Source organism: Microcaecilia unicolor, chromosome 9 (genome assembly GCF_901765095.1).
Source record: "Microcaecilia unicolor chromosome 9, aMicUni1.1, whole genome shotgun sequence".
Classification (NCBI taxonomy): Eukaryota; Metazoa; Chordata; class Amphibia; order Gymnophiona; family Siphonopidae; genus Microcaecilia; species Microcaecilia unicolor.
This window is the reverse complement of record NC_044039.1, coordinates 44,712,245-44,738,472: the sequence shown is the minus strand read 5'-3', so window position 1 is coordinate 44,738,472 and position 26,228 is coordinate 44,712,245. Positions and strand designations below refer to the sequence as shown.

Here is a 26,228-nt window from a genome sequence, read left to right as displayed (position 1 = left end):
ATTTCCATCCCCAATGATGTCACTATCAGTGTGTCTAGAGATCCTTGCTGACCATGGAGAATCCAATCTTGTTTTATTTTAAGCCTGTTAACTACTCTTGCCTACAGTGTAAAACTTCATTTTCCTCAATCTTGGATGACTTAAGGAAATTCAGTACATTATTCCTTTTTAGAGAAATCTAGTCACCTTGTAGGGGTTAATAAAGTAAATGTCTCCCCTTATTTGATGTAGTTAATGCAATATTTGGTTGTCTTCCTGCATTTTTTTTGTTTTTTTGCTCTTACCTATTTAGCGCACAACTCTAATGCAAGGTATCGGCATCAGAGAGAGCCCAATCCAATCACCAAAACAAGCCAAGTTGTTGCAAAAGTCCCAAATTGACAAAATGGTCTTTCCACATATGAATCCCATTAGGAATCTTGGTAACGGATGGTAATAGTACCCTGCATCCCCAAATAATGAAGGTGGTTACACAATCTGCTTTCTGCATTTTCAGGTTGTTGAAACGACTAAAACCTTACTGACTGAAGTGTAGTATCATTTAAGTTACACAGGTTCATTGGTAGTGTGTTGAATTATTGTAACAGTCTTTGTTGGACTACCAGTTAAGACATGGTTGCAGATCCACCAAAATACAGTGGCCAGACCTTTGACGGGTATGTCCCGAAGAAATGTGGAGATACAAGTAGAAGATGGGCTACTGTCATTTCAAAAGATATTTAAAACATTTGGGAAGTTGTTTACTAAAGCTTAGCTCGCGATATCTGCAGCAGGGCTTAAGGAATAAAATGGACCCTGCTGCAGATAACTTGAGCTAAGCTTTAGTAAACAGGGGGGTTGTTTAGCAAAATAAGTTGGAATTAATATGGTGGCTGGCTGTGACTGCTTATTAGTGCTGGAGGAGGATAACGATATGCATCTTCGATTACATTTTTGTGTGTTCTGTTTATGCATTTTTGTATTTTTCTTATAAATTGTGAATGGCTTTGTATGGTTGTTCAGGAAGGCAGTTAAGTTGGTTTTTTTTTTTTTTTTAAACCTTTATTTGAATTGCTAGTCAAAGGCCTTTTTTGATTGAACTAGAAACCCAAAACTTGTAAAAAAATAAATAAAATCAATCTTGGTAATCATTTAAATTTTGTTGTAGTACATGTAAGCCTACTTTTTTTCCAGGTACAAAATGAATTTATTCTGGCAACAGAAAGAGATTCCTTTGTAGAACAAGTCAGAGATATTATTGAGAAAGCAGATGAAATGTTGAGTGAGGATGTCAGCGTAGAGCCAGAAGGAGAACAAGGATTGGAAAGTATGCAGGCCAAGGATGATGCTTTCTACATGGAGTCCCAGGTACTGTATAAGAAAAGTATATTACTAACTTTACTCGCTTCTCTCTCTATTACTGCGCTATTCATAGAAGTGACTTTTTGGCATTTTAGTCCTCACACTAATATTTAATTGTTAGAAGTCTAGTTACAACATTTTTATTAAAAGTTGTCTTTATTAAAGCACAACAGTGCAAAATAGCACAAAAATTATTGATCAGAAGATTTATTATCCTTAAGACAACAGATTATCTTACTTTACATTAGATAGTCTGTTCAGTGAAATGCATTCTCACTTTTTAATTAGCACTGACTTTTGATTCAGGCTGAGTTTCAATTGGTTAAATTTCAGTTGGGTCAGCATTACATGTAGTAACCTTTATACAAGAAAAGGTGCACCAAGATGTGTCCACTTTCTGAAATGGAAGGCTTAAAGCTTATACTGGCAGAGTGAATTTGATTGAGGGTAACCTCAATACAAACACATTCATCTGTTTGCTGTCCACTATAGCACTAAGTTCTGTTTCTGATTTCTTTCAGAAGTTGGATGGTGAGTTCAGACATCCAGGTCCTGTTTACTTGCAACAGCATATAGGTGAGCTTCTAATTACCACTGCCTGACCAGTTTTTATTCTCTTTTATATGTTACTACTAAAAAAGGCCTGTTTCTGACACAAATGAAACGGACGCTAGCAAGGTTTTCCTCAGAGTGTGTATGTTTGAGAGAGAGTGTGTGTCAGAGATGGAGTGTGTGTGTCAGAGAGAGACATGCGCACTGAACGGCCTTCCAAAAGAGGCCGAAAAGCTTGAAGTGCCAAACGAATTGCTTTGCTCTCGAAAAGATTGATCAGATAGGCCGTCACCTCCAGCGACCAGAGGCCCTCTGCATACTTGGCCTGACAGTGGGCCCCCCAGTCCTTCAGGATGGCATCTGTCGTGACTACTAGCCACCTCAGAGCATCCAGAGGCATTCCCTTCATTAGATTAGGTGTCCAAAGCCATCACCAAAGACTTCTGTGCTCCTACACCGACAGTTGCAGCCTCTGCATAAGAGGGTCCCTCTGCAGTGACCATCTGGAAAGGAGTGCCCTCTGCAATGACCTCAGGTGGGCCTTGACCCAAGGGACTGCCTTTATTGTCGCAGCCAGGAAGATAGTGTTGTGCCGACGGGAGAAACATCTGGAGGAACTGATGGATTAGAGACTGTAACTTGAGGATACGAGCCTGAGTAATGAACACCCGGCCTTGCCAGGTGTCGAAGCATACTCCCAGATAGTCCAACATCTGCGAAGGCTGCAGATGACTCTTCAGCACATTGACCACCCAACCAAGGGACTCTGGACTACGCATTTTGTGTTTTGTAAGCTTTCCTGGAAGGACTTTGCTCGGATGAGCCAATTGTCCAGATATGGGTGAATCAAGATCCCTTCTTTCCAAAGAGCCGCCGCCTCTACCACCATCACCTTGGTGAAGGTCTGAGGAGCCATAGCTAGACCAAAGGGAAGCACTCAAAATTGTAAATGCTGACGGAGAAACCACTGATGCAGGACGAATTGGGATATGCAAGTAGGCCTCAGTAAGATCTAGGGCTGTCAAAAATTTCCCAGGCCAAACCGCTACGATGACCGGAGGGTCTTCATACAGAAGGTGGAGACCTTGATGGCCCGATTGACCGCTTTGAGGTGCAGAATGGGTCGGAAAGAACTTTCCTACTTGGGGGACAGCAAAGTAAATGGAATATCGTCCCTGCCTGAGCTCCTTCGAGAGGATGGGGCAAATGGCATGGAGAGAAATCAGCCTTTCCAGAGTAACCCTGACGATAGCCACTTTGACACGAGACTGGCAAGGGGACTCCAGAAATGTGAATTCTAAGGCATACCCTTCTTGAATAAATCTAGAACCCACTGGTCGGAGGTAATCTGGGCCCACCTCTGGAAAAATTGTACCAAATGTGCTCGTACAGGTACCAGAGACTGGGCCCCAACACCCTCATTGAGAGGAACAAGAGGGGGACTGAAACAAGGCTCCCGAGTCTTTGTTTCCTCTATGAGCTCCATGAAAGGGCTGATTCCTTTGGGAAAAATGACAACGTTGTACCGGAGCCGCCTTACCTGAATGGAAGCGATGAAAATCTCGACCCCGATTCAACAATGCACCCTGGTCCAAAGCTCTAGGACAATTTTCTGGGAGCCTGGGAACTTTGGTTTCTCCAAGGCTGCAAATGAGTTTCTCCAGATTGTCGTCGAATAGCAGAAAGTCTTGAAAAGGTAACTTACTGAGCTTCGACATAGAAGCAGCATCTGCAGTCCAACCTCTAAGCCAAAGAGATCTCATAGCCGCTACCCCCAAAGCCATAGATTTGGCTGAGGCCCGTAACAAGTCGTAAAAAGCGTCTGATAGAAAGGCAGAACCCGGGGGGTCACGTGATGCACGAGAGCTGAACGGACGTCTGCTGGCTCGGCTCCCTTCCCCTCAGCTTCATACCCCAAATTAAAAGCGCAGATTGAACACCTACCCCCTATCAAACAGCACGGCAAACCAGTTGAAAGCGTGGAGAAGTAAATCGCGAAGCTCTAACAGGTAAAGGAGCCAGGGATGCCAGAAAAAGCGCTGCGATCTGGAAAAGAAAAGAGCAGCGTGGCAAAAAGCAAAATGGCGTCGCAGGCATTGAATGCATCGCCATCTGCACAGCTCCGCAACTCAAACGTCTCGCCGGTATCAGAGGATTTGGTGCAAGTATCCATAAAAAACATGTCCCAGTTGTTAGACGATAAACTTGCTAAGCTGAATGCGGGCATGGACGACATAAAAGAATGTATAGCGAGCCACGCGGTCCGCCTACAACAGGCTGAGGAAAGAATATCCTCGCAAGAAGACCAGATGGCAGAAGCGGCTGGACGCATCGGGGACTTGGAGGCACAAGTTCGCACTTTAACTGAGAGGGTGGAGGATCAGGAAAATAGAGGACGACGAAATAACATCCGGTTCGTGGGCTTCCCTGAATCACTCAATGAAGCAGAGTTGAAAGATCTAGCAGAGCGGGAGATTCCCCGGCAACTGGGGCTGGCACCAGACCTAGGCCAGGGACAAGTGGAAAGAATTCATCGTATTGGGCAGCGCAGAGAGCAGGCTGTAAAGCCAAGAGTGGTTATTGCACGCTATATGAACTATGCTGTTAAAGCAAAAATACTAGATCAATACAAGAAGCAGAGAAACGTGGAATACAATGGAAAGCGAATACTGATGTTTCAAGACTTCTCCTTCCGAGTTATGGAGCAACGGAGATTGTTAACGCCGTTTTGCACCCAGCTGTTTGAGAAAAAAATTAAATTTGCACTACAGTACCCAGCCAAAGTACGAATCACTCATCAAAATCAATCATTCACCCTCACAAAGGTGGAAGAACTGCAGGCTTTTCTGGGTAAGCTATAGAGAGAGCTGGATTCGAGCGGCGGAGTGGGGGCAGGACGGAAGGCGAACTGGAGAAGAATGCTAAATCAACAAAAATGAATGTGATGGTTAAATAATAAAAAACAGCAAAAAGGTTATATGGGAGCAGACTTGAAAAGGATAAAAAAGAATATACGGTCGACTAACGAGATAAGAACAGTGAGTACATAGCCTTGAGAAACACCACCCCTGTGTAGCATCCAGACTTTTGTGGCAGGCAATCCACCGAAGCCATTTACAAGATTGAAAACTGTGTAACTCTCTTTCTTAAAGAATGGAGAGGACGCTACATATATAACAGGCAGAGCCAAGCAAGGCAGCAACAAGGGCGAGCCTCCAGGCTTAAATGAGATGACGGATCGCACAGAAGGAACTGCTATAAAGCATTTCACGCAGCATGTGCAGCTCTGACAGAATCTGGATGCCCCAGTATGCGAGAGACTTTGCAAGGGCGCCAGGGAAGATGAGTGGTAATAAAGTACAGTTCACAGCATCTAATGTTTTTCTTTCAGTTTAAAGGGTGGGAAACATTTGGGAGTAATACTGTTAAGGGTTGAAGGGGGAGTTATCTGACTTTGTGATTGAGTTAATCTGTGTTTAAGCGAAAGTAATATTTCCTTTCAGTTTCACGTTGTATCTGGGGGGAGCTGGGGGGAGGGGAGGGAGCAATTCAGTAACATGGGGATGGTTGAGGGGGGAGATACCTCAATCAAGGAGGACAGGGTGGAAGAAGGGAGGGGAGGAGCTTGGCAGTCACGGAGATGTGCATGGGGGAGTGCTGAGAAGATAGAAAGAATGGATGGCAATGCGCATGGGGAACAGGAGGGAAGGAGGAGAGGGCAGGAGGGGAGGGGGGAGGGGTGGGTGAGTCAGAGGGGGGGAGGGAAAGCTCAGATGAGAAACAAGAAGCATATAAAGCTTAAGGAGTTTCTGTGGCTGCAGAATGAGAAACTGCACCTTAAACGAGGATACAGACAAAGGCAAGGGAGGAAGCAAGGGTCATTAAGGTTCTGGGGTGGCACTGCTGGGATGCTACCCTGGGAAAAAAATAAAGCAATGTATTGTCATACAAGCATGGCTCAGGCGTGGGAAAATGGGTAGTTTGCGGGTAGCAACCCTTAATGTAGACGGTATACACTCTCCCATAAAACGGAAAAAGATCTTGCACTATAGTAAACAAATGAAGGTGGATGTGTTGCTACTGCAGGAGACACATTTGTCGTCATCAGAGCATATCAAACTGAAGCAGGGCTGGGTAGGCGAACTCGTCTTTGCCTCTTTTAACAGCAGGCGGAGAGGTGTGGCGATACTTATGCGAAAAGGGATCGACAGCACCTGTCATAGGGTGATCCAAGATCCAGAGGGTAGATTTGTAATCTGGGTAGGGACCTTACAGGGGGAGAAGACGCTGTTATGCTCGGTTTATGCGCCCAACATTTACTCGCACAAGTTTTATCTGCAACTGCTAGCGGCCCTGGCCCCACTGAAGGAATACAAAATGTTGGTAGGGGGAGACTTTAACATAACAGCAGACCCGTTAATTGATTGTAATCCACCCAAGCCACGACCCAAGGGGCAGGGGGTTAGGGGTATAAATTTACTCCAACAGGATCTAGGGTTAGTAGACATTTGGAGAGTCTTGCACCCCGATGAGAAAGATTATACTTTTTACTCACACGTGCACAAATGTAGGGCGAGACTGGACTACATACTGGTAGCGCAGCCACTCTTTGCCCGGAGTCGGGCAGCAGAAATTGAGGCGGAGGTAGTATCGGATCACAGTATGGTTTGGGTAGACTGTAATATCAATGGGGGAGGGAAAAAAGTCAGTTGGAGAATGAACCCCACTTTATATCAAGAAAGGGAATTTCGAGAATTCCTTCAACAAGAATGGAAGCAATATATAATAGACAACGTATCCTCAGTTGCTAGCCCAATAACGCTGTGGGAAGCAGGAAAAGCCGTGATGAGGGGTAAGATCATAGAATACACGGCGAGAACCAGGAAAAAGAGCGATGAGGAACTACTAGAGAAATTGAGGATGCTGCAGGCCGTTCGGATTAAAGTGATGAGGGGCGATGCAAAGCAGCAGGTAGTCTTTAGAGAGCTAAAATGTCAAATTAATAGCATCTTGAATCAAAGAGCGGCAAGGGACATCCTAGTATATAAATACAAACTCCATAGGTGGGGCAACAAGACAGGTAGCCTACTGGCTAACCTAGTTCGAAACAGAGCGGCAAAACAATTGGTAAGCCGCATTAAAACTACAAAGGGGCAAGTAGTCAGTAAGGTGGAGGAGATAAAAGAAGCGTTTGTAGATTTTTACAAATCTCTTTATGATAGGGGAAGCAGTGATAGGAAACAGCGGGAGGAATTTTTTCGGAATCTTGATTTACCTTCCCTGACGCAGGAGCAGAGAGTAACTTTGAACATGGGCATCACAGGACCTGAAATTCAAGAAGCAGTAAAAAAGCTTAAATTAGCAAAGGCCCCGGGGCCAGACGGGCTAGGACCCGAATTTTATAAGATCCTGGGAGGACAGTTGGCAGGGCCTTTTAGTGAATTGTGTGATACGCTGTGTCAGGAAGGACAATTTGTGGGAGATTTAACGCATGCCTCTATAATAGTACTTCCTAAGCCGGGACGCGATAAAGAATTATTGGGCTCATACAGGCCTATATCCCTGTTGAATCAAGATATAAAACTATTTGCTAGTATTATGGCTGCAAGATTAGGTAAGGTTTTGCCATCTCTGGTGCATCCAGACCAGTCTGGCTTCGTACCGGGAAGATACGCCTCTACTAATATATTAAGAGCTTTAAGTGTCATTCAGGCAGAGGGGAATCAATCGGGAGATAAAGTCATCGCCAGTCTAGACGCAGAAAAAGCGTTTGATAAGATTTTATGGGACTACCTTTTTTGGGTGCTGCCGCAATTTGGAATACATGGGGAGTTCTTGCAGGGAGTAAGGGCTTTATACAGGAACCCCACGGCACAAATAATGGTAAATAACGAACTATCCTCCTCATTTGTGTTGCAGAGAGGTACACGACAAGGCTGCCCACTGTCGCCTATGCTATTTGTCTTGGCATTGGAGCCCTTAGCGAGTAAAATCAGGCAGACACGGGAGCTCCAGGGAATTCAAAGAGGGCAGGCAGAATACAAAATTAACCTCTTTGCTGATGATATGTTGATCTTTTTGGGGGAGGCCAATAAGGGGATCCCTATTCTAATTAATCTTATCCAGCAATTTGGCACTTTTTCAGGGTTAAGAATTAACTTTGAGAAATCAGAAGCAATGGCGTTGTCTAGTAACAGTATAAGTAAGAACTGTCCAGATTTCCCCCTAACTTGGACGCGGGGTCCTATGAAGTATTTGGGCGTGTATTTACACTTAGATTTTAAGATCATATACCAGAAAAATGTTAGAGATAAGTTAGAAGCAATTAAGCGCTTATGTGGGCAGTGGAAAGATCTACCAGTGTCACTCATGGGCAGGATCGCACTGGTAAAAATGGTGCTATTCCCAAAGATTTTATATGCCCTGCAAATGGTGCCTTTGTGGGTACATAGTAAGGATGAGGGGGTATACAGGGGAGCAATTTTATCTTTCATTTGGGGAGGCAAAAGAGCTAGGATAAGATATAATAAATTAACGAGGGCAAGAAATGAAGGGGGAGCCAATTTGCCAGATCTCCGGCTTTATAATGTAGCGGCGCTCCTGAGGTGGATACACGAGCTGCACTCGGGACATTATGTCTTTGCACCGCCAGAAGTGTGGCAGAACGCCAACCAGCATTGCTCAGTGCTTAATGGCTTGCAGGTTAGGAGCACACAGGTTAAGCTTACACCTCTTACGAGACCGCTAAAGATGGCATGGGAGTGGTGGCGCCATAGGATAGGAGCTACAGAGGGGCCATCGCCATTCTTAGAACTACAGGACAATCCGGGATTCCCAGCAGGTGTAGGACCTACACATATTAAGGAATGGGTAAAGAGAGGATGTAGGTATGTAGGGCAAGTAGTGGGGGAGGGGGGAGCCCAGATTCTCTCCTTTGCAGAATGTCAGGAACGTTGGCACATCCCACAGAAGTTGTTTTTCTCATATTTACAAATTAGACATTATGTATTCACGCTGCGAGGCAAAGCAGATAAGCTTCCAACATTTACGGCACTAGATGTGGTGTTTAAACAAGTACCGCCGGGGTGCAACAAACTCTCACATTGGTATTACTTGGGGAAAACTTGGAGGCCAGCAGTAATGGTTGATACATTGGCAGGACAGTGGAGTAAAATGGTAGACATGGAAGTCTCGAACAAAGAGTTACAGAACTGCTTCGAGCTAGCCTACAAAATAACGCCCAATGTGAGCTGTCATGAAACCCAATTTAAAATACTACATCAGGCATATATTACGAGGAGCAGGGGCAAAACAATGAGATTGTGGGACTCTGAAGACTGCGAAAAGTGTATGAACCAAAAGGGTACCTTAGCACACCACTTTGTGGAATGTGGGCAATTACAGGGTTTTTGGAAAGGAGTGCTGAAGCACTTGGAAGAAGTGATAGAGCAGCCCATAGAATGGAGCTACAGGATCTTACTAATGGGCTCAGAGACGGACTTGCGCACACAAGGGTTAAACTTGTTCCATTCTAGGTTTGTTCTCCTAGCACTGGTGCTGGCTAAAAAGGTTATATTACAACACTGGAGAGACAAGAATCCTCCCCCTCTGAATAAGTGGTACACAAGTATGAAACAGATGGCGGGATGGGAGGGGGGAGGTCAGTTTGAATATGAATGGAGCAGACCGCCACCAAGCCGACACCTATGGCAAAGGAGTTATCAGTGCTTAACACAGCTTCCCAACAGGGAGACATAAGTGGCGAGGGGGGCACAGGGAGAGCGCCACAAAGGGCCTGCAGTCACACGAATGGGAAGGGGATAGGGGAGGAGGGACAGGGGGGAAGGGAGGGGGGATAATAATGAGAAAATTAAGAGAACGGACATGAACGAATGGATGTGTATGGATAGAAGCACATGAAGAGGGTAACGTATCGCACCAGTCATGGGGACATAGCCCAGATAGGTCTGGGGTATTAAGGATTGTTAGATGGCTGATAGGTGCTTAGGAGTTCACGTTCAATGTTAAATACTCTGTACTACATATGTTATGTATAGTTTTGGTAAGGTACTTGGAAATCTAGTTGATGTACGCTCTACGCTGGCAGTGTGCCTTTGAGCGGAAAAATGGTTGTAAGATGGAAGTCTGTTACTCTTATTAATAAAAACATTAAAAAAAAAAAAAAAAGAAAGGCAGAACCCATCTCCAGCTTAGCCACCTCAGCGTCTATGGAGGCCCAGTCATCTGATGACCTATCCTGGACTCTCTCTGACCATCTAAAGCAGGCCCTAGCCACAAGAGAACCACTCCTAAACACCTAAGAGAAATCAACTTGGAGTTTTTGGCTCCCGTGGAGGTTACATTGAATACCTTCTGGAAGGTGCTTTGGGACCTAATGGTGGCAGTAAATAATTTTGTTTCAGATATAATTTTATTAGAGAGTTACATGGACAATTTAACTGAACCCTTTGAGAGTGAAAAATTGATATAACAAATGATTCCACACGAGCAAGAAGTGATTATGATTTTGAAAATGATAATAGATCAGAAACTTTGAATAATAAAATGAATATTATTATAGATGATTAATATCGAGATTATTGTTTTTCCCAGAGTTCCGGATATGACTCCTAAAGTTTTCCTCAGAAATATTTCCTCAATTATTACTGTAAAAGGAGTGAAGCCTGTGAAAACTGGGATTACTTTAATCAGTGGGATTTGAATTAGAGACTTAAGTATACGTATTGTTAAATAACTTCTGTTTTTTAAAAGAGAGAGAATGTAATAAGATGTATTATTTCTAACTAATATTGGACAATAAGTATGTTTTCAATTAAATGACTTGACTATACACCGTATTGGCCTTGAAGAAGCCAACCAGATGATCAATGTGGAATAATGAATTAAACGACTAATATCTGGGGATAATCAGGTTATAATACCACGGGGGGGGGGGGGTTCTGTTTAATTGATCTCCTCGTCTTGTTTCACTCTCCTTATTTAGTGGTCTAAGGAAGAGAATAGAATTACCTGAATGAAATAATTCCTCTATATTACTTTGTCTGTATTTCCGGCAAGTTGTTTTAACACTTGTAAAAATTTAAATGGTTATAAATAAAATTTAAAAAAAATTAAAAAAAACGATTCTTCCCGAGGGAAACTTTCCGTAATATGATTCAAATAATGGTACTATCCCACGTCGATTACTGCAGTGGTGTATATGCGGGATGCAAAGAACAAATCCTAAGGAAGCTTCAAACCGCCTAGAATATGGCAGCCAGGCTTTTCTTTGGAAAGACGAGCTTTGAAAGCGAGAAACCCCTCCATGAAAAACTGCACTGGCTACCAATCAAAGAACGCATTGCCTTCAAGATTTGTGCTCTGGTTCACAAAATAATCCATGGCCTGGCTCCGGCATACATGACCGAACTAATCAACTTACCAACTAGAAACACTATCGAATCAGCAAGAACATACCTAAACCTTCACTTCCCAAGATGCAAGGGATTGAAATATAAATCAATATACGCGTCCAGCTTTTTGTACATATGCACCCAGCTCTGGAATACGCTACCAAAAGACCTAAAAACCATGAATACTCATTTAAAATTCCGGAAAACCCTAAATGCTCACCTCTTCAGAAAGGCATACCCTGCAGAACCTACAAAAACAACGAAATAAAAACAAAATGCAACAATTAGACTAAGTACCAAGCAACACTCAACCCCTTTCAAAATTACCCCACTCTTGCAAACTGTATGGGACAATCTTTTCAAAATCTATTTAACTGTACAACTACTCTGTTTTGTAACACTTCTCTGTACTACTATTGTGTTACTACTATGTATTGTCCTCACCTCTCCGGAACTTTGTAAGCCACATTGAGCCTACTATATGCGGGAAATGTGGGATACAAATGCAACAAATAAATTTAAAGGGAGGCCCGCATAATCCCCATATTCCCTAAGAAGCTCTTGTAAGGTTTTCAATGATTTCTCAAGACTTATTATATGTACCAATATATCATCTGTGAATGTTACTTTAAAACAGTTAGGACCAATCTGTATGCCCTGTATATCCAGAGTCACATTTAGGTCCTTTTCAAGGAGGTACAATGTTAATATTTATTTATTTATTGCATTTGTATCCCACATTTTCCCAACTATTTGCGGGCTCAGTGTGGCTTACAATACATTGTGAATGATGGAAGTACAATTTGTTACAATACAATTATGGGTTACACTGTGAAGAGTTAAGGGAAGACAAAGTCAACTCAGAATATCATTTGGGGGATATATCAATGGAATGTAACAATAGGGGATGATAGGACGATAGAACAATAGCCAGAGAACATTAGGGTGTGACAATATTATCTGTGGGTAGAGTTTTAAATGTGGTGAAAGTATGGGGGAAGAGAATTCAGAAGAAGTGTAGTGATGCATTTCTATTAGTGTGTATGGACTTCATGTGTTTTGATCCTTGCAGTAAATTTTCTCAAAGAGATGAGTCTTCAATGTTTTGCGGAAGTCGGTTAATTCGTAGATCGTTTTCAGGTTGCGTGGTAATGTATTCCAGAATTGCGTGCTCATATAAGAGAAGGTTGATGCATGCAGTACTTTGTATTTTATGCCTTTGCACTTAGGGAAGTGGAGATTGAGGAAAGTTCGGGATGATCTTTTAGCGTTTCTGGGTGGCAGGTCTATTAAGTCAGACATGTATGCAGGGGCTTCACCGTGAATGATTTTGTGAACTAAGGTGCATACTTTAAAGATGATACGTTACTTGAGTGGGAGCCAGTGTAGTTTCTCACGTAAGGGTTTTGCACTTTCGTATTTTGGTTTTCCAAAGATGTCTGGCTGCTGTATTCTGGGCTGTTTGAAGTTTCCTCAGTATTTGTTCTTTGCAGCCTGCGTATAGTGAGTTGCAGTAGTCCAGATGACTGAGTACGAGTGATTGCACTAGGCTGCGGAAGACAGATCTCGGAAAGAATGGTTTTATTCTTTTCAGTTTCCACATGGAGTAGAACATCTTTTTGGTTGTTGTTCGCATGAGTCTCAAGTGTTAGGTGGCGGTCAATAGCGACTCCAAGGATTTTTAAAGTTTCTGATATATGCAGATTTAGTTTAGGTGTAAATTTTTTCGTGTTGTATTGGGAGGAAAGTATGAGGCATTGAGTTTTTTCTGCATTCAGTTTCAATCGGAATGCATCTGCCCAGATGTTCATGATGTATAGACTTTGGTTGGTTTTGTTGGAGATTTCATTAATGCCTTGTTTGAAAGGAATATATATCGTTACATCATCGGCATATATGTATGGGTTAAGGTTATGGTTTGATAGAAGTTTTGCCAAGGGGATCATCATTAGGTTGAAAATAGTTGGCGAGAGGGGGGATCCCTGTGGTACTCCACATTCAGGTGTCCATGCAGCAGACGTAGTTGAATTTGATGTGACCTGATATGAGCGTAAGGTTAAGAACCCCTTTAACCAGTTTAGGACATTGCCTCCGATGCCAAAATATTCAAGTATGTGTAATAGGATTCCATGGTCAACCATATCAAAGGCACTTGACATGTCAAATTGTAAGAGGAGTATGTTGGTGCCGGTTGCAATCATTTGTTTAAATTTGGTCATTAGGGTAATTAATACTGTTTCTGTGCTGTGATTTGACCGAAATCCTGATTGGGCATCATGCAGCACTGAGAACTTGTTGAGATAGTTTGTGAGTTGTTTGGTTACCATCCCTTTGGTTATTTTGGTTATTAGTGGTATAGATGCTACTGGTCTATAGTTAGTTATTTCGCTTGCGTGTTTCTTTGGGTATTGGGGTCAGTAAAATCTTTCTTTTCTCCTTTGGGAAAAGTCCATTTTGTAGCATGAAGTTCACGTGGTTCGTTAGGTCTATTATGAATTGTTGAGGAGCTAATTTCATGAGGTTGTTTGGGCAGATATCTAGTTTGCATTGGGATTTGGTGAATCTTTTAAGCGTTTTAGAGATGAGGTCCTCTGACAATAATTTGAATTCGGTCCAGATCCTGTCTGCTGGATATATTCCGTCTTATGGGTCTAGACAGTTTAGGGGTGTGGAGTATTCATTAGGGCTGGTGGGTATTTTAAGTCGTAATTGTATAATTTTCTCCTTGAAGTATTTCGCGAGGTCGTCGACCCCTGGTGTATCTTTGCTGTTGTTTGTAACTGGTGTGGTGTCTAGTAGTTTATTTACAAGGTTGAAGAGTTTGTGTGTGTCTTTATAGTTTGGTCCAATCATTGTTTTGTAGTGTAGTCTTTTAGTCTGTTTTATGGTATATTTGTATTTCCTCCGAAGTGATTTCCAGGCATTCAGTGTGTGTTCATCTTTCTTTTTGTTCCATGCGCGTTCTAGTTTTCTGACTTGTGTTTTGAGTTCTTTCAGCTCTTCGGTGAACCATGAATTTGATTTTTTCCTATGTGATGTTCTGGTTTGGATTGGGGCGATTGTGTCTAATGTTGTCTTACATATGTCATCCCATTCTTGGAGGAATTGAATGGTGTCTGTGTTTATTGACCATTCGTTTTGGTAGACCTGTTGCCAGAATGTTGTGGGGTCTATCTTTCCTCTCGTGGTGTAAGTTGTTCGTTCATGTTTGTTGACTGCGTTTCTGTGTATTTTTTGCCAGTGGAGGGAGATGTATGCTTTGTGGTGGTCTGTCCATGGTGTGGGTGTCCATCTTGTATCTGTAAGCAGGAGAGTTGAGTCTGGGTCGAATTTTTGTGTAATGTCTAGTGTGTGTCCTTTTACGTGTGTTGGTTGAGTGTTACAATAATACAAAATAATACAAAAAGTAAGTGGTAAAGGGGACAACCCTGTCTTGTTCCTCGAAGTATAGGGAAATTCTCCGACTCAAGGCCATTAACCAAACTTTTAGCACATGGTGATGAGTATAAGGCCTTTACCACTGTCACAAACCATCTAGTTAACCCATATTTATCCAAGGTGGTGTACAAAAATTTCCACTGTTCCCTGTAAAATGCCTTTTCTGCATCAAAACTTATTATAGTTTAATCAAATTTGCTATACCGCCCACGCTGACTTGCAAAACTAGGCGGTTTACAATCTCTAAAATCATAAAAAGAATATAGAATCCTAATAAATAAATAAACTACAAAATTCTGATAGGAAAGAAAGTAGTAACAGTCATATCAAGACATTCACTGCAAACTAAGATGGTAAAAAAAAACAAGGAGGAGGAAAACCAGAGGGCAAGGGTAGGGGTCAAGGGTCTTCCCTTGGTTCATTAATCTCATCCCATGGCTTTTCCTACCACCTCTATGCTGATGACTCCCAAATCTACCTTTCTACCCCTGATATCTCACCTTGCATCCAAACCAAAGTTTCAGCGTGCTTGTCTGACATTGCTGCCTGGATGTCTCAACGCCACCTGAAATTAAATATGACCAAAACCGAGCTTCTCATTTCCCCCCCCAAACCCACCTCCCCGCTCCCCCCGTTTTCTATTTCTGTTGATGGCTCTCTCATTCTCCCTGTCTCCTCAGCTCGAAACCTTGGGGTCATCTTTGACTCTTCTCTCTCCTTCTCTGCTCATATCCAGCAGACCGCCAAGACCTGTCGTTTCTTTCTTTACAACATCCGTAAAATCCGCCCCTTTCTTTCCGAGCACTCTACCAAAACCCTCATCCACACCCTTGTCACCTCTCGTTTAGACTACTGCAATCTGCTTCTTGCTGGCCTCCCACTTAGTCACCTCTCCCCTCTCCAGTCGGTTCAAAACTCTGCTGCCTGTCTCATCTTCCGCCAGGGTCGCTTTACTCATACTACCCCTCTCCTCAAGACCCTTCACTGGCTCCCTATCCGTTTTCGCATCCTGTTCAAACTTCTTCTACTAACCTATAAATGTATTCACTCTGCTGCTCCCCAGTATCTCTCCACACTCGTCCTTCCCTACACCCCTTCCCGTGCACTCCGCTCCATGGATAAATCCTTCTTATCTGTTCCCTTCTCCACTACTGCCAACTCCAGACTTCGCGCCTTCTATCTCGCTGCACCCTACGCCTGGAATAAACTTCCTGAGCCCCTACGTCTTGCCCCATCCTTGGCCACCTTTAAATCTAGACTGAAAACCCACCTCTTTAACATTGCTTTTGACTCGTAACCACTTGTAACCACTCGCCTCCACCTACCCTCCTCTCTTCCTTCCCGTTCACATTAATTGATTTGATTTGTTTACTTTATTTATTTTTTGTCTATTAGATTGTAAGCTCTTTGAGCAGGGACTGTCTTTCTTCTATGTTTGTACAGCGCTGCGTATGCCTTGTAGCGCTATAGAAATGCTAAATAGTAGTAGTAGTAGTAGTAGAGTGTGTGTGTGGGGGGGGGGATAGGCAGGGAAATGGTGATAACCCACATGAAGTTCGAACAACAATTAGTCCAGGGGAAAAGCCTGTTTAAAAAGCCAAGTTAGCGCTATCTTAAACTTCTTAAAGGATAGCTCAGTCCGAAGGGAGAGAGGTAGAGAGTGCCAAAAGAAAGCATGGTGACAAGTGAATTCTAATTGAGCTGATTTGGGGTTAGGAAGAACTAATCTGTGATCATTTATAGAGCGGAGCAGGAGACTATGGAATGATAAAGGTGGCAAGATAATCTGGGAGATCTATTCTGTGTGCTTTGAAAGTAAGGGTGAGCAATTTAAAAATAATGGATTGTTCAGTGGATAACCAGTAGAATTTTTGCAGTAGAGAAAAGACATGATTAGACTTACACGCTTGACAAATGAGCTCGATAGCTATATTTTGAACTGATTGGAGTTTTTTCAAACTCGAGCAAGAGCAGCCTAAATATGAAATGTTACAGCGCCTGCCTCAGGGGTCAGTGTCAATCTCCTTAGGTAAATAAAAGGAAAATGGAGTGTCCTTTTGTGCAAATTGCCGATTATCAAGCAGATTACATCGGTGCTTTAAACTTCTTAACTCGTAGTTCAAAAGAGCCGCCAAACAAAACCTATCTACTGTAGGTAGTCTAAATAATTCTTCTAGGAAAACAACTCCTAACAGAATTATTTATGCCAAGGCCCTGGATTACTGAACTCTGCCTAAGCAAATATTCTCGACTCATGCTAGGGAAAACAGGACCTTACTTTGGCACCTAACCAAAATTAGCTGAATTAGAGAGAACGAAACCACAGCCACAGGTGAACTATATATTTATTATCGATAAAATATATATAGATGTAAAAATAGATTAGCAGCAAGGCTTAGCAAAATACAATATATAACTTGCTAATAAAAATGAGATTACTACCAAAATAAAGACTATGCAAAATGATTCTTACTGGAATACTAAGTAATTACACAATCCTGATTTGTTTGTTATCATGAAAACTTATCCCACACTTCTTATGCAAAATGCAACAGTTAGCAGCTTATTCTCTGACCACGAGCTATCCTGATTTGTTTATCATGAAAACTTATCCCACACTTCTTATGCAAAATACAACAGTTAGCAGCTTATTCTCTGACCACGAGCTATGACCTAACCAGTCTTATCTCAGATAAACACCAATCACTAATTCCCGACATCTATAGAAGTAAATCCTGTTCTCACCATGCTGTCTGTTAGGCAGTCTCCCGAAGAGGTTGGCACAGATTTCTCCTTAGACTCCAGCTGTATCCACAGCGAGTCAGTCTCAGGTTCAGTACAGGGTCTATTGTCTGAAAGCAGGTGCCATGGTTATCCAGTGTTGCATCTCAGAGCAGATATAGCTGAGCCAATCTGTATTTTCACCAGATATGTAGGTCACAAGGTTATCACAACACAGTCTCTTGCTCACTCTGAGCCTTCTAACCTTGCTTGTCTTCTTAGGTCCTTCTTGTTAGACTCAACTGTCTGGTCTCCGAACTCCTCACTTTCTTTAGTTCCCGCTTTCTTAGTCCCTCTATGTCAGATGATCCCCCGGAACCAATCATAATCCTGTCCAGCTAGCTCCATGAGCCTGAAGAGCCCTTTGTTCATGACCCTGAAATTGATACTTTCGAGTCTGCATATCTGTCTCCAACCAGGCTTACTGGAGCCATGGGTCTCACTCCCCTTTCAGCTTCTCAGGGTGATAACAGGGTGGTTGTAACACAGAATGTCCTTGGATGCGGTATGCCTGTCAGTGATTTTCCAGAAGCTGAAAAGCTGGATCTTGCTGACATAGATGTGCTCAGGTCAGAGGTTGTAGAATCCATCTTGTTGTAACAGGATGTCAGGCTTGTATGAACCAAGACCAGCTCAGGTGAGATCTCAGGTAAATACCCCTACACTACTACAACCCTGAGTTTCCCCTGGAATTGATTCACTCAGAACTATCTAAACTTTAGAAAACTTCTGAAGACCTCCCTGTTCAAGAAGGCTTACTCCCCAGACGTAACCTAATCCACTTCTGGTCACACCAAAACTCATGGACATTATCGACCTTCTATTATCCTTTATTACCTTGTTGTTTAATATGTTATCTATATGATTCTATCCTATTATTACATTGTTTAATTGTATTTTAATGAACTGTAATATGCCCTCTGGTACTATGTAAGCCACATTGAGCCTGCAACTAGTGGGAAAATGTGGGATATAAATGTGTTAAATAAATAAACTTTATGATGAAGATGCCTTAATTTTTTCAATCCCTGTCTCAGGACTTCCGCAATCCTGTCACTATTCTTACTTGCAGCTGGTACATTTATTGACCTCCAAACACTTTAAGCCAAGGCTGGCGAGTCCTTATACTTTCTTGGAGGATGTATGTGAACATTTTGGATCCACAAGGATTTCTAGTGCGTACGCTGTATGGTTATTTGAGGGACCTTCGGGTTCCCAATTTGAGGCATAGGCATCAATGGCAGCAGGAATTAGGGGTAGCTTTTGCCCCAGAAGACACAGACTCCTTTGAGTGATCATTGGCAAAGATAGCTATTGCCTCTAACGTCGGAGAGAATCACTAGTATTTAACTGTCTTAATTGATGGTTTCCACGATCCTCTGCATTGTGTTGGACTGTGTGGAGCTCAAGGCACCATGGAACATATTTGGTGCCGATGCCCTAAGGCACCTGCTTTCTGGAAATCTCTCCATTTTCAGATACTGTGGATTACTGGTTTGAAGGTTCCGTGGGTCCCTGGAATTTACTTGCTGAGTAAGGAGATAACCAGGGTTTCAAAACATCAGACTCTTTTGATTTGTCAGTTGTTACATGTGGCCAAGCTCACTTTAGCAGCAGTTTGGAAGAACCCAGGAGTACCCTTAATAGCCAAATGGAGATCCTGGCTATATTATGTTTACAAAATGTAGACGTTTACTGCTATTAGGTGCAATAACTGTCAAGCCTTGGCAAGAGATTACATGAAGTGCTGAGCAGGGAGGCTGCATTTTCCAGGGTTCCCAGCTCTCTTCTCCATTGCCCCCATCTCAGCATCGATTCTCCACACAATTTGCATCTATATAGTGTGCTACTTATATGGACAGATTTGTGCAGCACTCACCTGGGGCTAGGAACAACAAACCCAACCACCAGAACAAGAAACAGCACTACGATGGCGGAACACTCCAAAGAGCAAAGCATGGATCCTTCAGTGCAGCAGATTACCGTGGCAGTGGTGCATGCCTCGAAAGAGCAGTTTATAAGGTTTACTGAGCAATTCGCAGCTCTGTCCCAGACAGTGGTGAATTTTGGGGCTCGTGTTACTGACTGTGAAGCACAGATCAGTGGCGTGGAGGGCGAGACCAGAAAGGCCCACTAGGAACTTAACACTTTAAAGACAGCACTGGCACAGTGTGAATCTAAGCTGAGGATTTGGAGAATCAATCTCAAAGGAATAACCTTCATTTTTAGGTTTTCTAGAATCTGTGACAGATGCCGAACTTATTTTGCCTCTATGCAATTTCACCATTGTATCTCTACTTTATTGTGGACTGACCTGACCGAGGACATCCAAGAAACTTTAACAGAGACATTAACATTGGCTCACAACAGACAGTGCCTGAAGGACACCACGCTAGACCTAGATTATACACGCTTAGCAGCACAGTGGTCCCAAGATTTATCCTGTACTGTTTCTTTCCAGCTCATTCAGGATTCTCTGACATGGCTGCATCGACATATAGAGAATGTTCAACACAAAGAAACTTTGTACAATTTCTTGCTCCTCTTATATATTTCTCCTCATAGAGCCTGTCGGCTGGAGCTTCAGGCTATTGGGAATTGTCCTAAGTGCACTGTTGGAGGTTTTTACATTGGGACATATGTTTTGGCATTGTCCCAGGGACAAGTTATTTTGGAAACATCTGCAGGTGACTCTGACACTGATGGTGTTCCTGTACTGTACAGATCCCCTGATGATGTTATGTCTTAGATGCCCCTGTACCTAGAGGCTTCTTCAGCTGTCAATTTTGTTTTTCCTTAAAACCATTTTACATGCCTGGTTGCAAGAGGGCTTCCCTTCCCTACAGCACTGGTGCACTTACTTAACGGAGCAACTACGCATGGAGCCTTGGGGCCAGGCTTTTCAAACTACATGGGAGCCGTTTTGGCTGATGTTTCCCCATCAGGCTCAGAGTCACCTTCTGAACTTTTAAATGTCTGTTTCTCAACGAGCTTTGGGCTACTCTTGGATCCCAGTACTTTTGTAGATAGCTAGGGTGTGGAAGGTGGTGGGGTAATTCTTTGTGTATTATGACGTTTTGCTTGTTGTATCAGTGTTCCTCTGTGTGCTTTAATAAAGAAGATTTAAACATAAAACGACAGTTGAACAGAATATTGTTTCTTAAACTCCTGTTTATGCTTGTGCGGATGGAATCAGACTGAGCTCGCAGGGACAGGACGGGGACAAACTGTCCCCCGTGTCTTTCTCTGGAGTTAACTGTTAATCTTTTTAATAGACTGAGGGACCTTAGAAAGGTAATAGCTGTACAGGAACTTCTCTGCATGCTTAGAAAAACTTTCCTAGTTTTACTAAGTTCTGAGAACTGGTCTTTGTTACCATCAGCTGACATCACTCACTTGGTGACCTGATTTATCCTGCTTAATAAGGAGAATACACATTACAAGGAAATACCTTCATACTCTTGACTTGGTGACTCAGCTTGTGTTCAGAGAAAGTAAGGTTGCTGCTGAAACAGGTGTTCTGAAGAAAGCAAATCAAAGGGAAGGTGGAATGGGTTTGTGACTGGGATTTTCTCCTAAATCAGAACTATTTCATAGAACCGAGGGACTGTGACAGTCATGACAGTACAGTAGTAGTAATCACTGGCAATACTGTCCATTGCTGTCGTGTGCAGTAATGTGACCCACTTGTATGCTTGAACTGCTATCTTCATAGAATTGCTGTTACAAGTAAGCAGTTTTTTACTTTATTATTAAGCAACTAGTAAAAAAGGCCCGTTTGTGACTCAAATGAAATGGGCACTAGCAAGGTTTTCCTCGTAGTGTGTATGTTTGAGAGAGAGAGTGTGTGTGAGTGACTGTGTGAGAGAGAGAGAGTGACTGCGAGTGTGTTTGTGAGAGAGAGAGAGTGACTGCGAGTGTGTGTGTGAGAGAGAGAGTGACTGTGCGAGTGTGTGTGTGTGAGAGAGTGTGTGTGTGAGAGAGTGTGTGTATGTCAGAATGACAGTGTGTGCGAGTGCATATGTGAGAGACAGTGTGAGAGAGAGAGTTTCACACAGATACAGTGTGTGTGAGAGAGTGTGTGTTTCACACAGACAGTGTGTGTGAGAGAGAGCGAGTGTGAGAGTATGTGTGCGATACACATACTCTTTGTGAGACCAAGAGTGTATGAGACCAAAAGTTTGCAGAACCCCCTTCCCCTCCCCCCTCTCCCCTTCCACCCCTGAGTTCCAGAAACCCCTCCCACTTCTTCCCATCTGAGTTCCAAGACCCCCCTGCCACTTCTTCCCATCCCCCTCTCCCCTTCCCACTCTGCCTCTCCCCCCTCTCCGAATTCCAGGACCCTCCTCCTTCCCCTCCCCCTTCTTCCCATCCCCTCCTCCACTACCCCCGATCCAGGACCCCCTTCCAGTTCCATGATCCGCCCCTACCCTTCCAGTGGATTTCCAGGACCCCCTTCCCCCCCCCCCCCCCCCCCCCCCATCTCTCTGGCCCTACCCCTCGTAAGAGCCGTCTGTTGCTTAAAAGTTTTTACCTCCTGCACGCAGGGATGCCGCTTCACACAGCCTCTTCTTTTGCTTGTGTTTAAGCTGTTCCTGTGGTCCCGCAGGCAGGACCTCAGAAATAGCTGAAACAGAAGTGAAAGAAGAGGCTGTGTGAAGCGGCGTCCCTGCGTGCAGGAGGTAAAAACCTTTAAGCGGCTGTTACGAAGGGGAGGGCCAGAGAGGGGTGGAGTGGGAGGGGGGTCCTGAAACGACATGGGGGAATGGGGGTCCTGGAACGACAGAAGGGGGAGGGGTGTTTGCGGCGCCATTATGTTGGACTCATGCGGTCGACATTTTCCTTCAGCAGCACTAACTTCTCCAACGTTCTGTGTTGCCTGGGACCACGTCATAATGCAGCAGTGACGTGTCAGACTGATCTACGGAGCCTTCCTGACCACCACTTCCGAGGGAGCCACGGTCCCAGGCAGTACAGAACGTTGGAGGTGAGAATTATTATATAGGAAGGATGAGGGCAAGAGGATTAATATTGTTTCTCTTTTTCTTAAGGTATTCCTCCTCATTCCACTACTCAGGTAGTGCATTCTGCTGGAAGACGTTTTATTGTCAGTCCTGTTCCAGAGAGTAGATTGCGAGAACCAAAGTTTTTTTCTCACTCGGTCCCACTACCCAAGGAAATTCCAGTTATAGGTAAGTTACAGGTTATGACTCTTACTATTCCCCTATTTTCATTGTCACAAGATATTTACAAAGAAAGAGAGGTATATTGTTAATCCTGGTAGAAAAATAGGTGTTTATACACTTGAGTCAAGGTATTCCAGAACCCCTTTTCATTCCACACTTGTTTTTTTTTTATCTATTAAAGACCTTGTAAATGTCCATCTTCTTAGCTCTTTTTTTCCCCCTTGTTTTCTACAGCTCCGCATGGCCCAGGAATAAACTTGTCTCATTCTGCATCTTCAGTAAGCCTGCAACAGGCTTTCAGTGAGCTCAGACATGCCCAGATAACAGAAGGACCTAACACAGCTCCTCCGGTTTATAACCAAACCATGCCGCCTTTTCCACCTGTCATGCCTTTTGTGTCTAGCATACCTGGAATTCTACCAACCACTATAGGTGCTGTACCTTCAACATCTGAACCTCTCACAACTGGTATAGGAGTATCTCAACCCGTAACGCAATCTGTTTTTACTCAGCCTACTGAAAAGGTTATCACTGGAGTTGCTCCAAGTACTATTGCGTCAAGTTCCATCTCTCCCTCACCAGTTTCCATATCTAGCCAGCCTTTAACTAGCAGTGTTTTTACTAGTATTAGTGACCTTGCAGTTAATTCTTTACCTATTGCATCAATGCCTAGTCTTCCACTGATTGGAGGGGTTGGTCCTATTGATAGTACTATGACATCACCACCAACTCATCAGATTGCTGGAGAAGTTGATCCTGTTGTTAGTGTACCAGGGGCTACATCCCAGCTATCAACATCTCCATCTTCACAAACGATTACAGAAAGTGTAGCTGGGATAGTTCCTCAAACATCTGTCTCGCCACCTCTTCTTCCTAGTGTCCAGTCTCAAGCACATGTCCAGCTCAGCAGCAGTATTTCTGCCCCCAGTCCTACAGAAACCATTGCTGTAAGTACACTACTTCCCCAACCTGAAAGTGGACAAAGGTCAGTGGATACTGGACAGATGAGCAGCACAGCAGGGCTGTCCCTGCCTATTTCTACACCACTGTCCTATGCAGCAGTGGCAGCAACAGGCATGTCAGTATCAGTAACTCAACCAGCTGTGGTACACTCCTTGCTCATACCTCCATCAGCAACAATAACTCCTATTCAGTCTCAAACTGTGTCCATCTCTACACCTATATTACCACAGTCTCCTTTACCTGGTCCCCTGCCATTAGCTCACCCAGTTTCCAATCTACCTGCTGTGCAACAGACCTTGGTACACAGCCAGCCCCAGCCAGCTTTGCTTCCTAATCAACCTCACACCCACTGTCTGGAATTAGATGTGGACACTCAACTCAAAACTCAAGGTATTGATGATATAAAAACCTTGGAAGAAAAACTGCGATCACTCTTCAGTGAACATGGATCTGTTGGAACTCCACATGTACCCTCCACTCTAGATGCATTGTTGCCATTGGATACAACAGTCCTATCAACTGTTCCATCCACAACTACTGCAACAGCTAAATCTGTGGCATCCAGTACTAGCTCATGTGTACCACCAACCAGTCTTCCCCTAGGACCCATAGGGGTGCCAATAGTAACACCAGTAGTGACTCCTGGACAGGTTGTTACTCCAGTCAATAATGCTTCTACACCGAATATTACAACAGCTTGGAAAGTGGGAGCACCTTCTTCAAAACCTCCACTCAGCCGAACACCGGTAAGAACAATAGGATACTTCTGAATCATAAAAATGTCTGTTTTGTGATTAGAGTTGGTACATGCAGAACCTCAGCCCTGACAGCCACCTTTTAGACTTTTTACTATTCCACAATTTTTAGCTTTCTACATTCTCTCAGCATTGGAATGAATATTATGGAATGATGCATGTTCTCAAAGTTTCTTTTCTAACATTTTATTTCTTGTGTTAATTTTGAGCATTTGACAGGATAATACAACTATTAGTGATAAACTAGGATTCAGAGGTAGTTTTGCCATGTTGTTGCTTGTTGGATTGGATACTGCTGAAACAGTGCAGATACTTCCTAAACTATATTGAAAAACAAATTGAGCATCATTCTTGCTCTCCAGTGAGGAAGAAAGATGCATATTTTATCAGTAAAACTCAGTTAATAGAGCAGAGGTTCTGGTGAAGAAACAGCAAACTGAACCAACCAGTGGCTGTAAAAATAAAACTATTGAAGAAGCAACCTTTTGTATGGATGTATTAGTTGTCCTACCATTTAGTTGTTATAATTGATACCCAGCATGTTTAACAGTAAATGCATGCATCAGGGTCAGAATCAAATCTTGTTCCTAGGACACACAATCTCATCTTAAAAGAGGGCACTCAGTATGTCAAAGGTTGCCTATACTGGGCTCCCAAAGACTAGTGTGAACTGCTTCATAAATCATGCCCTATGCCCTACCTTGCTATAGTTCTAGATCTTGTAGCAAAAAAAAATATATATATATACTATCAAAATTACAAACAAGGTTCAAACATCAAAAATGGTTGTAACTAGCATGCAATGTGAATTATTAAACAACCATTAAAATATACTTTTGAATCTTTATTAAATATCTTAAATAAGCATATTACAATACACTCTATCATCCTATCACATACTCACATTCATCCACATATACACTACTTGAAATCACTCCACATAAAACATGTAAACAATATATATGCAAACACTATGCAGAAACTACTATAAAGAATTGTACAGCACTCTCATCATACTGTGTAAAGCCTTCTGCTCAACATGTCAAGTCTGTTGTGAACTCAACACTGCATGTTCACTTAAATTCAATTCAATGGTCTTAGTCCATCAAAATATCAGTGTGTCTGGTATTAACCCACTCATCAGTCTTCACCCAATGCTGAAAAATCAGCAGTCTCTAGTAAATGTCAATCATGGAGCCGGCACAGGTCAAACCCATGGGATGGCTTCAAACTTTGATAGTAGTGCAAAATAAACTTGAATACACTCCAGTGTATAGATTCAACTTAAGTCAACTGAGCATGATATCTTGGAAGAACCCGACATGATCATGTTTCGCTAACTGAAGCGTCTTCAAGGGTCTTTCACTCTAGATAGAGACACAGTGTATAAATAACCAACATATCAAATCCACCCTAAATTTAAAACTAGACAAGGTTCAACCAAGCATATCGTTAAAATTACTTACTAGCTACTAACAGTAGTCAGGAACTCACACCAGCAAGCAGCCGGTGGAACCGTCGAAAAAGACGCACACACATGCGCACTAACTGGTCGGGAATCTCAGGGATTTAAATATTCTGCTAGATGCTCAACCAATCAATCTCTTTATTAAGCCCACCTGGGGCGACTGTTTTCCATAGAAAAATCAGCCGTTGTTCCTTTCTCAATAACATCAAAGGAAGGTTACCGCCTCTTTCTAACTGTACTGATTTAATACAACAAATCTAAGATCTAGTACTGAATGATTAGCTGCAAGCCAGTAGGAAACGAGGGGGGCTTCCGTGCGTTCAGTGCGAAT

The 26,228-nt window shown here is 43.0% G+C and overlaps 1 protein-coding gene across 1 annotated transcript in view; it reads left to right on the top strand.

The window, feature by feature from the left end:
- Positions 1 to 26,228, top strand: part of WNK1 (WNK lysine deficient protein kinase 1) — a 515,889-nt gene that overhangs the window by 353,982 nt on the left and 135,679 nt on the right. The window contains 4 exon segments of the mRNA XM_030214920.1: positions 1,174 to 1,347; positions 1,863 to 1,917; positions 22,577 to 22,717; positions 22,946 to 24,420. Coding sequence (XP_030070780.1) covers positions 1,174 to 1,347; positions 1,863 to 1,917; positions 22,577 to 22,717; positions 22,946 to 24,420 — 1,845 coding nt within the window.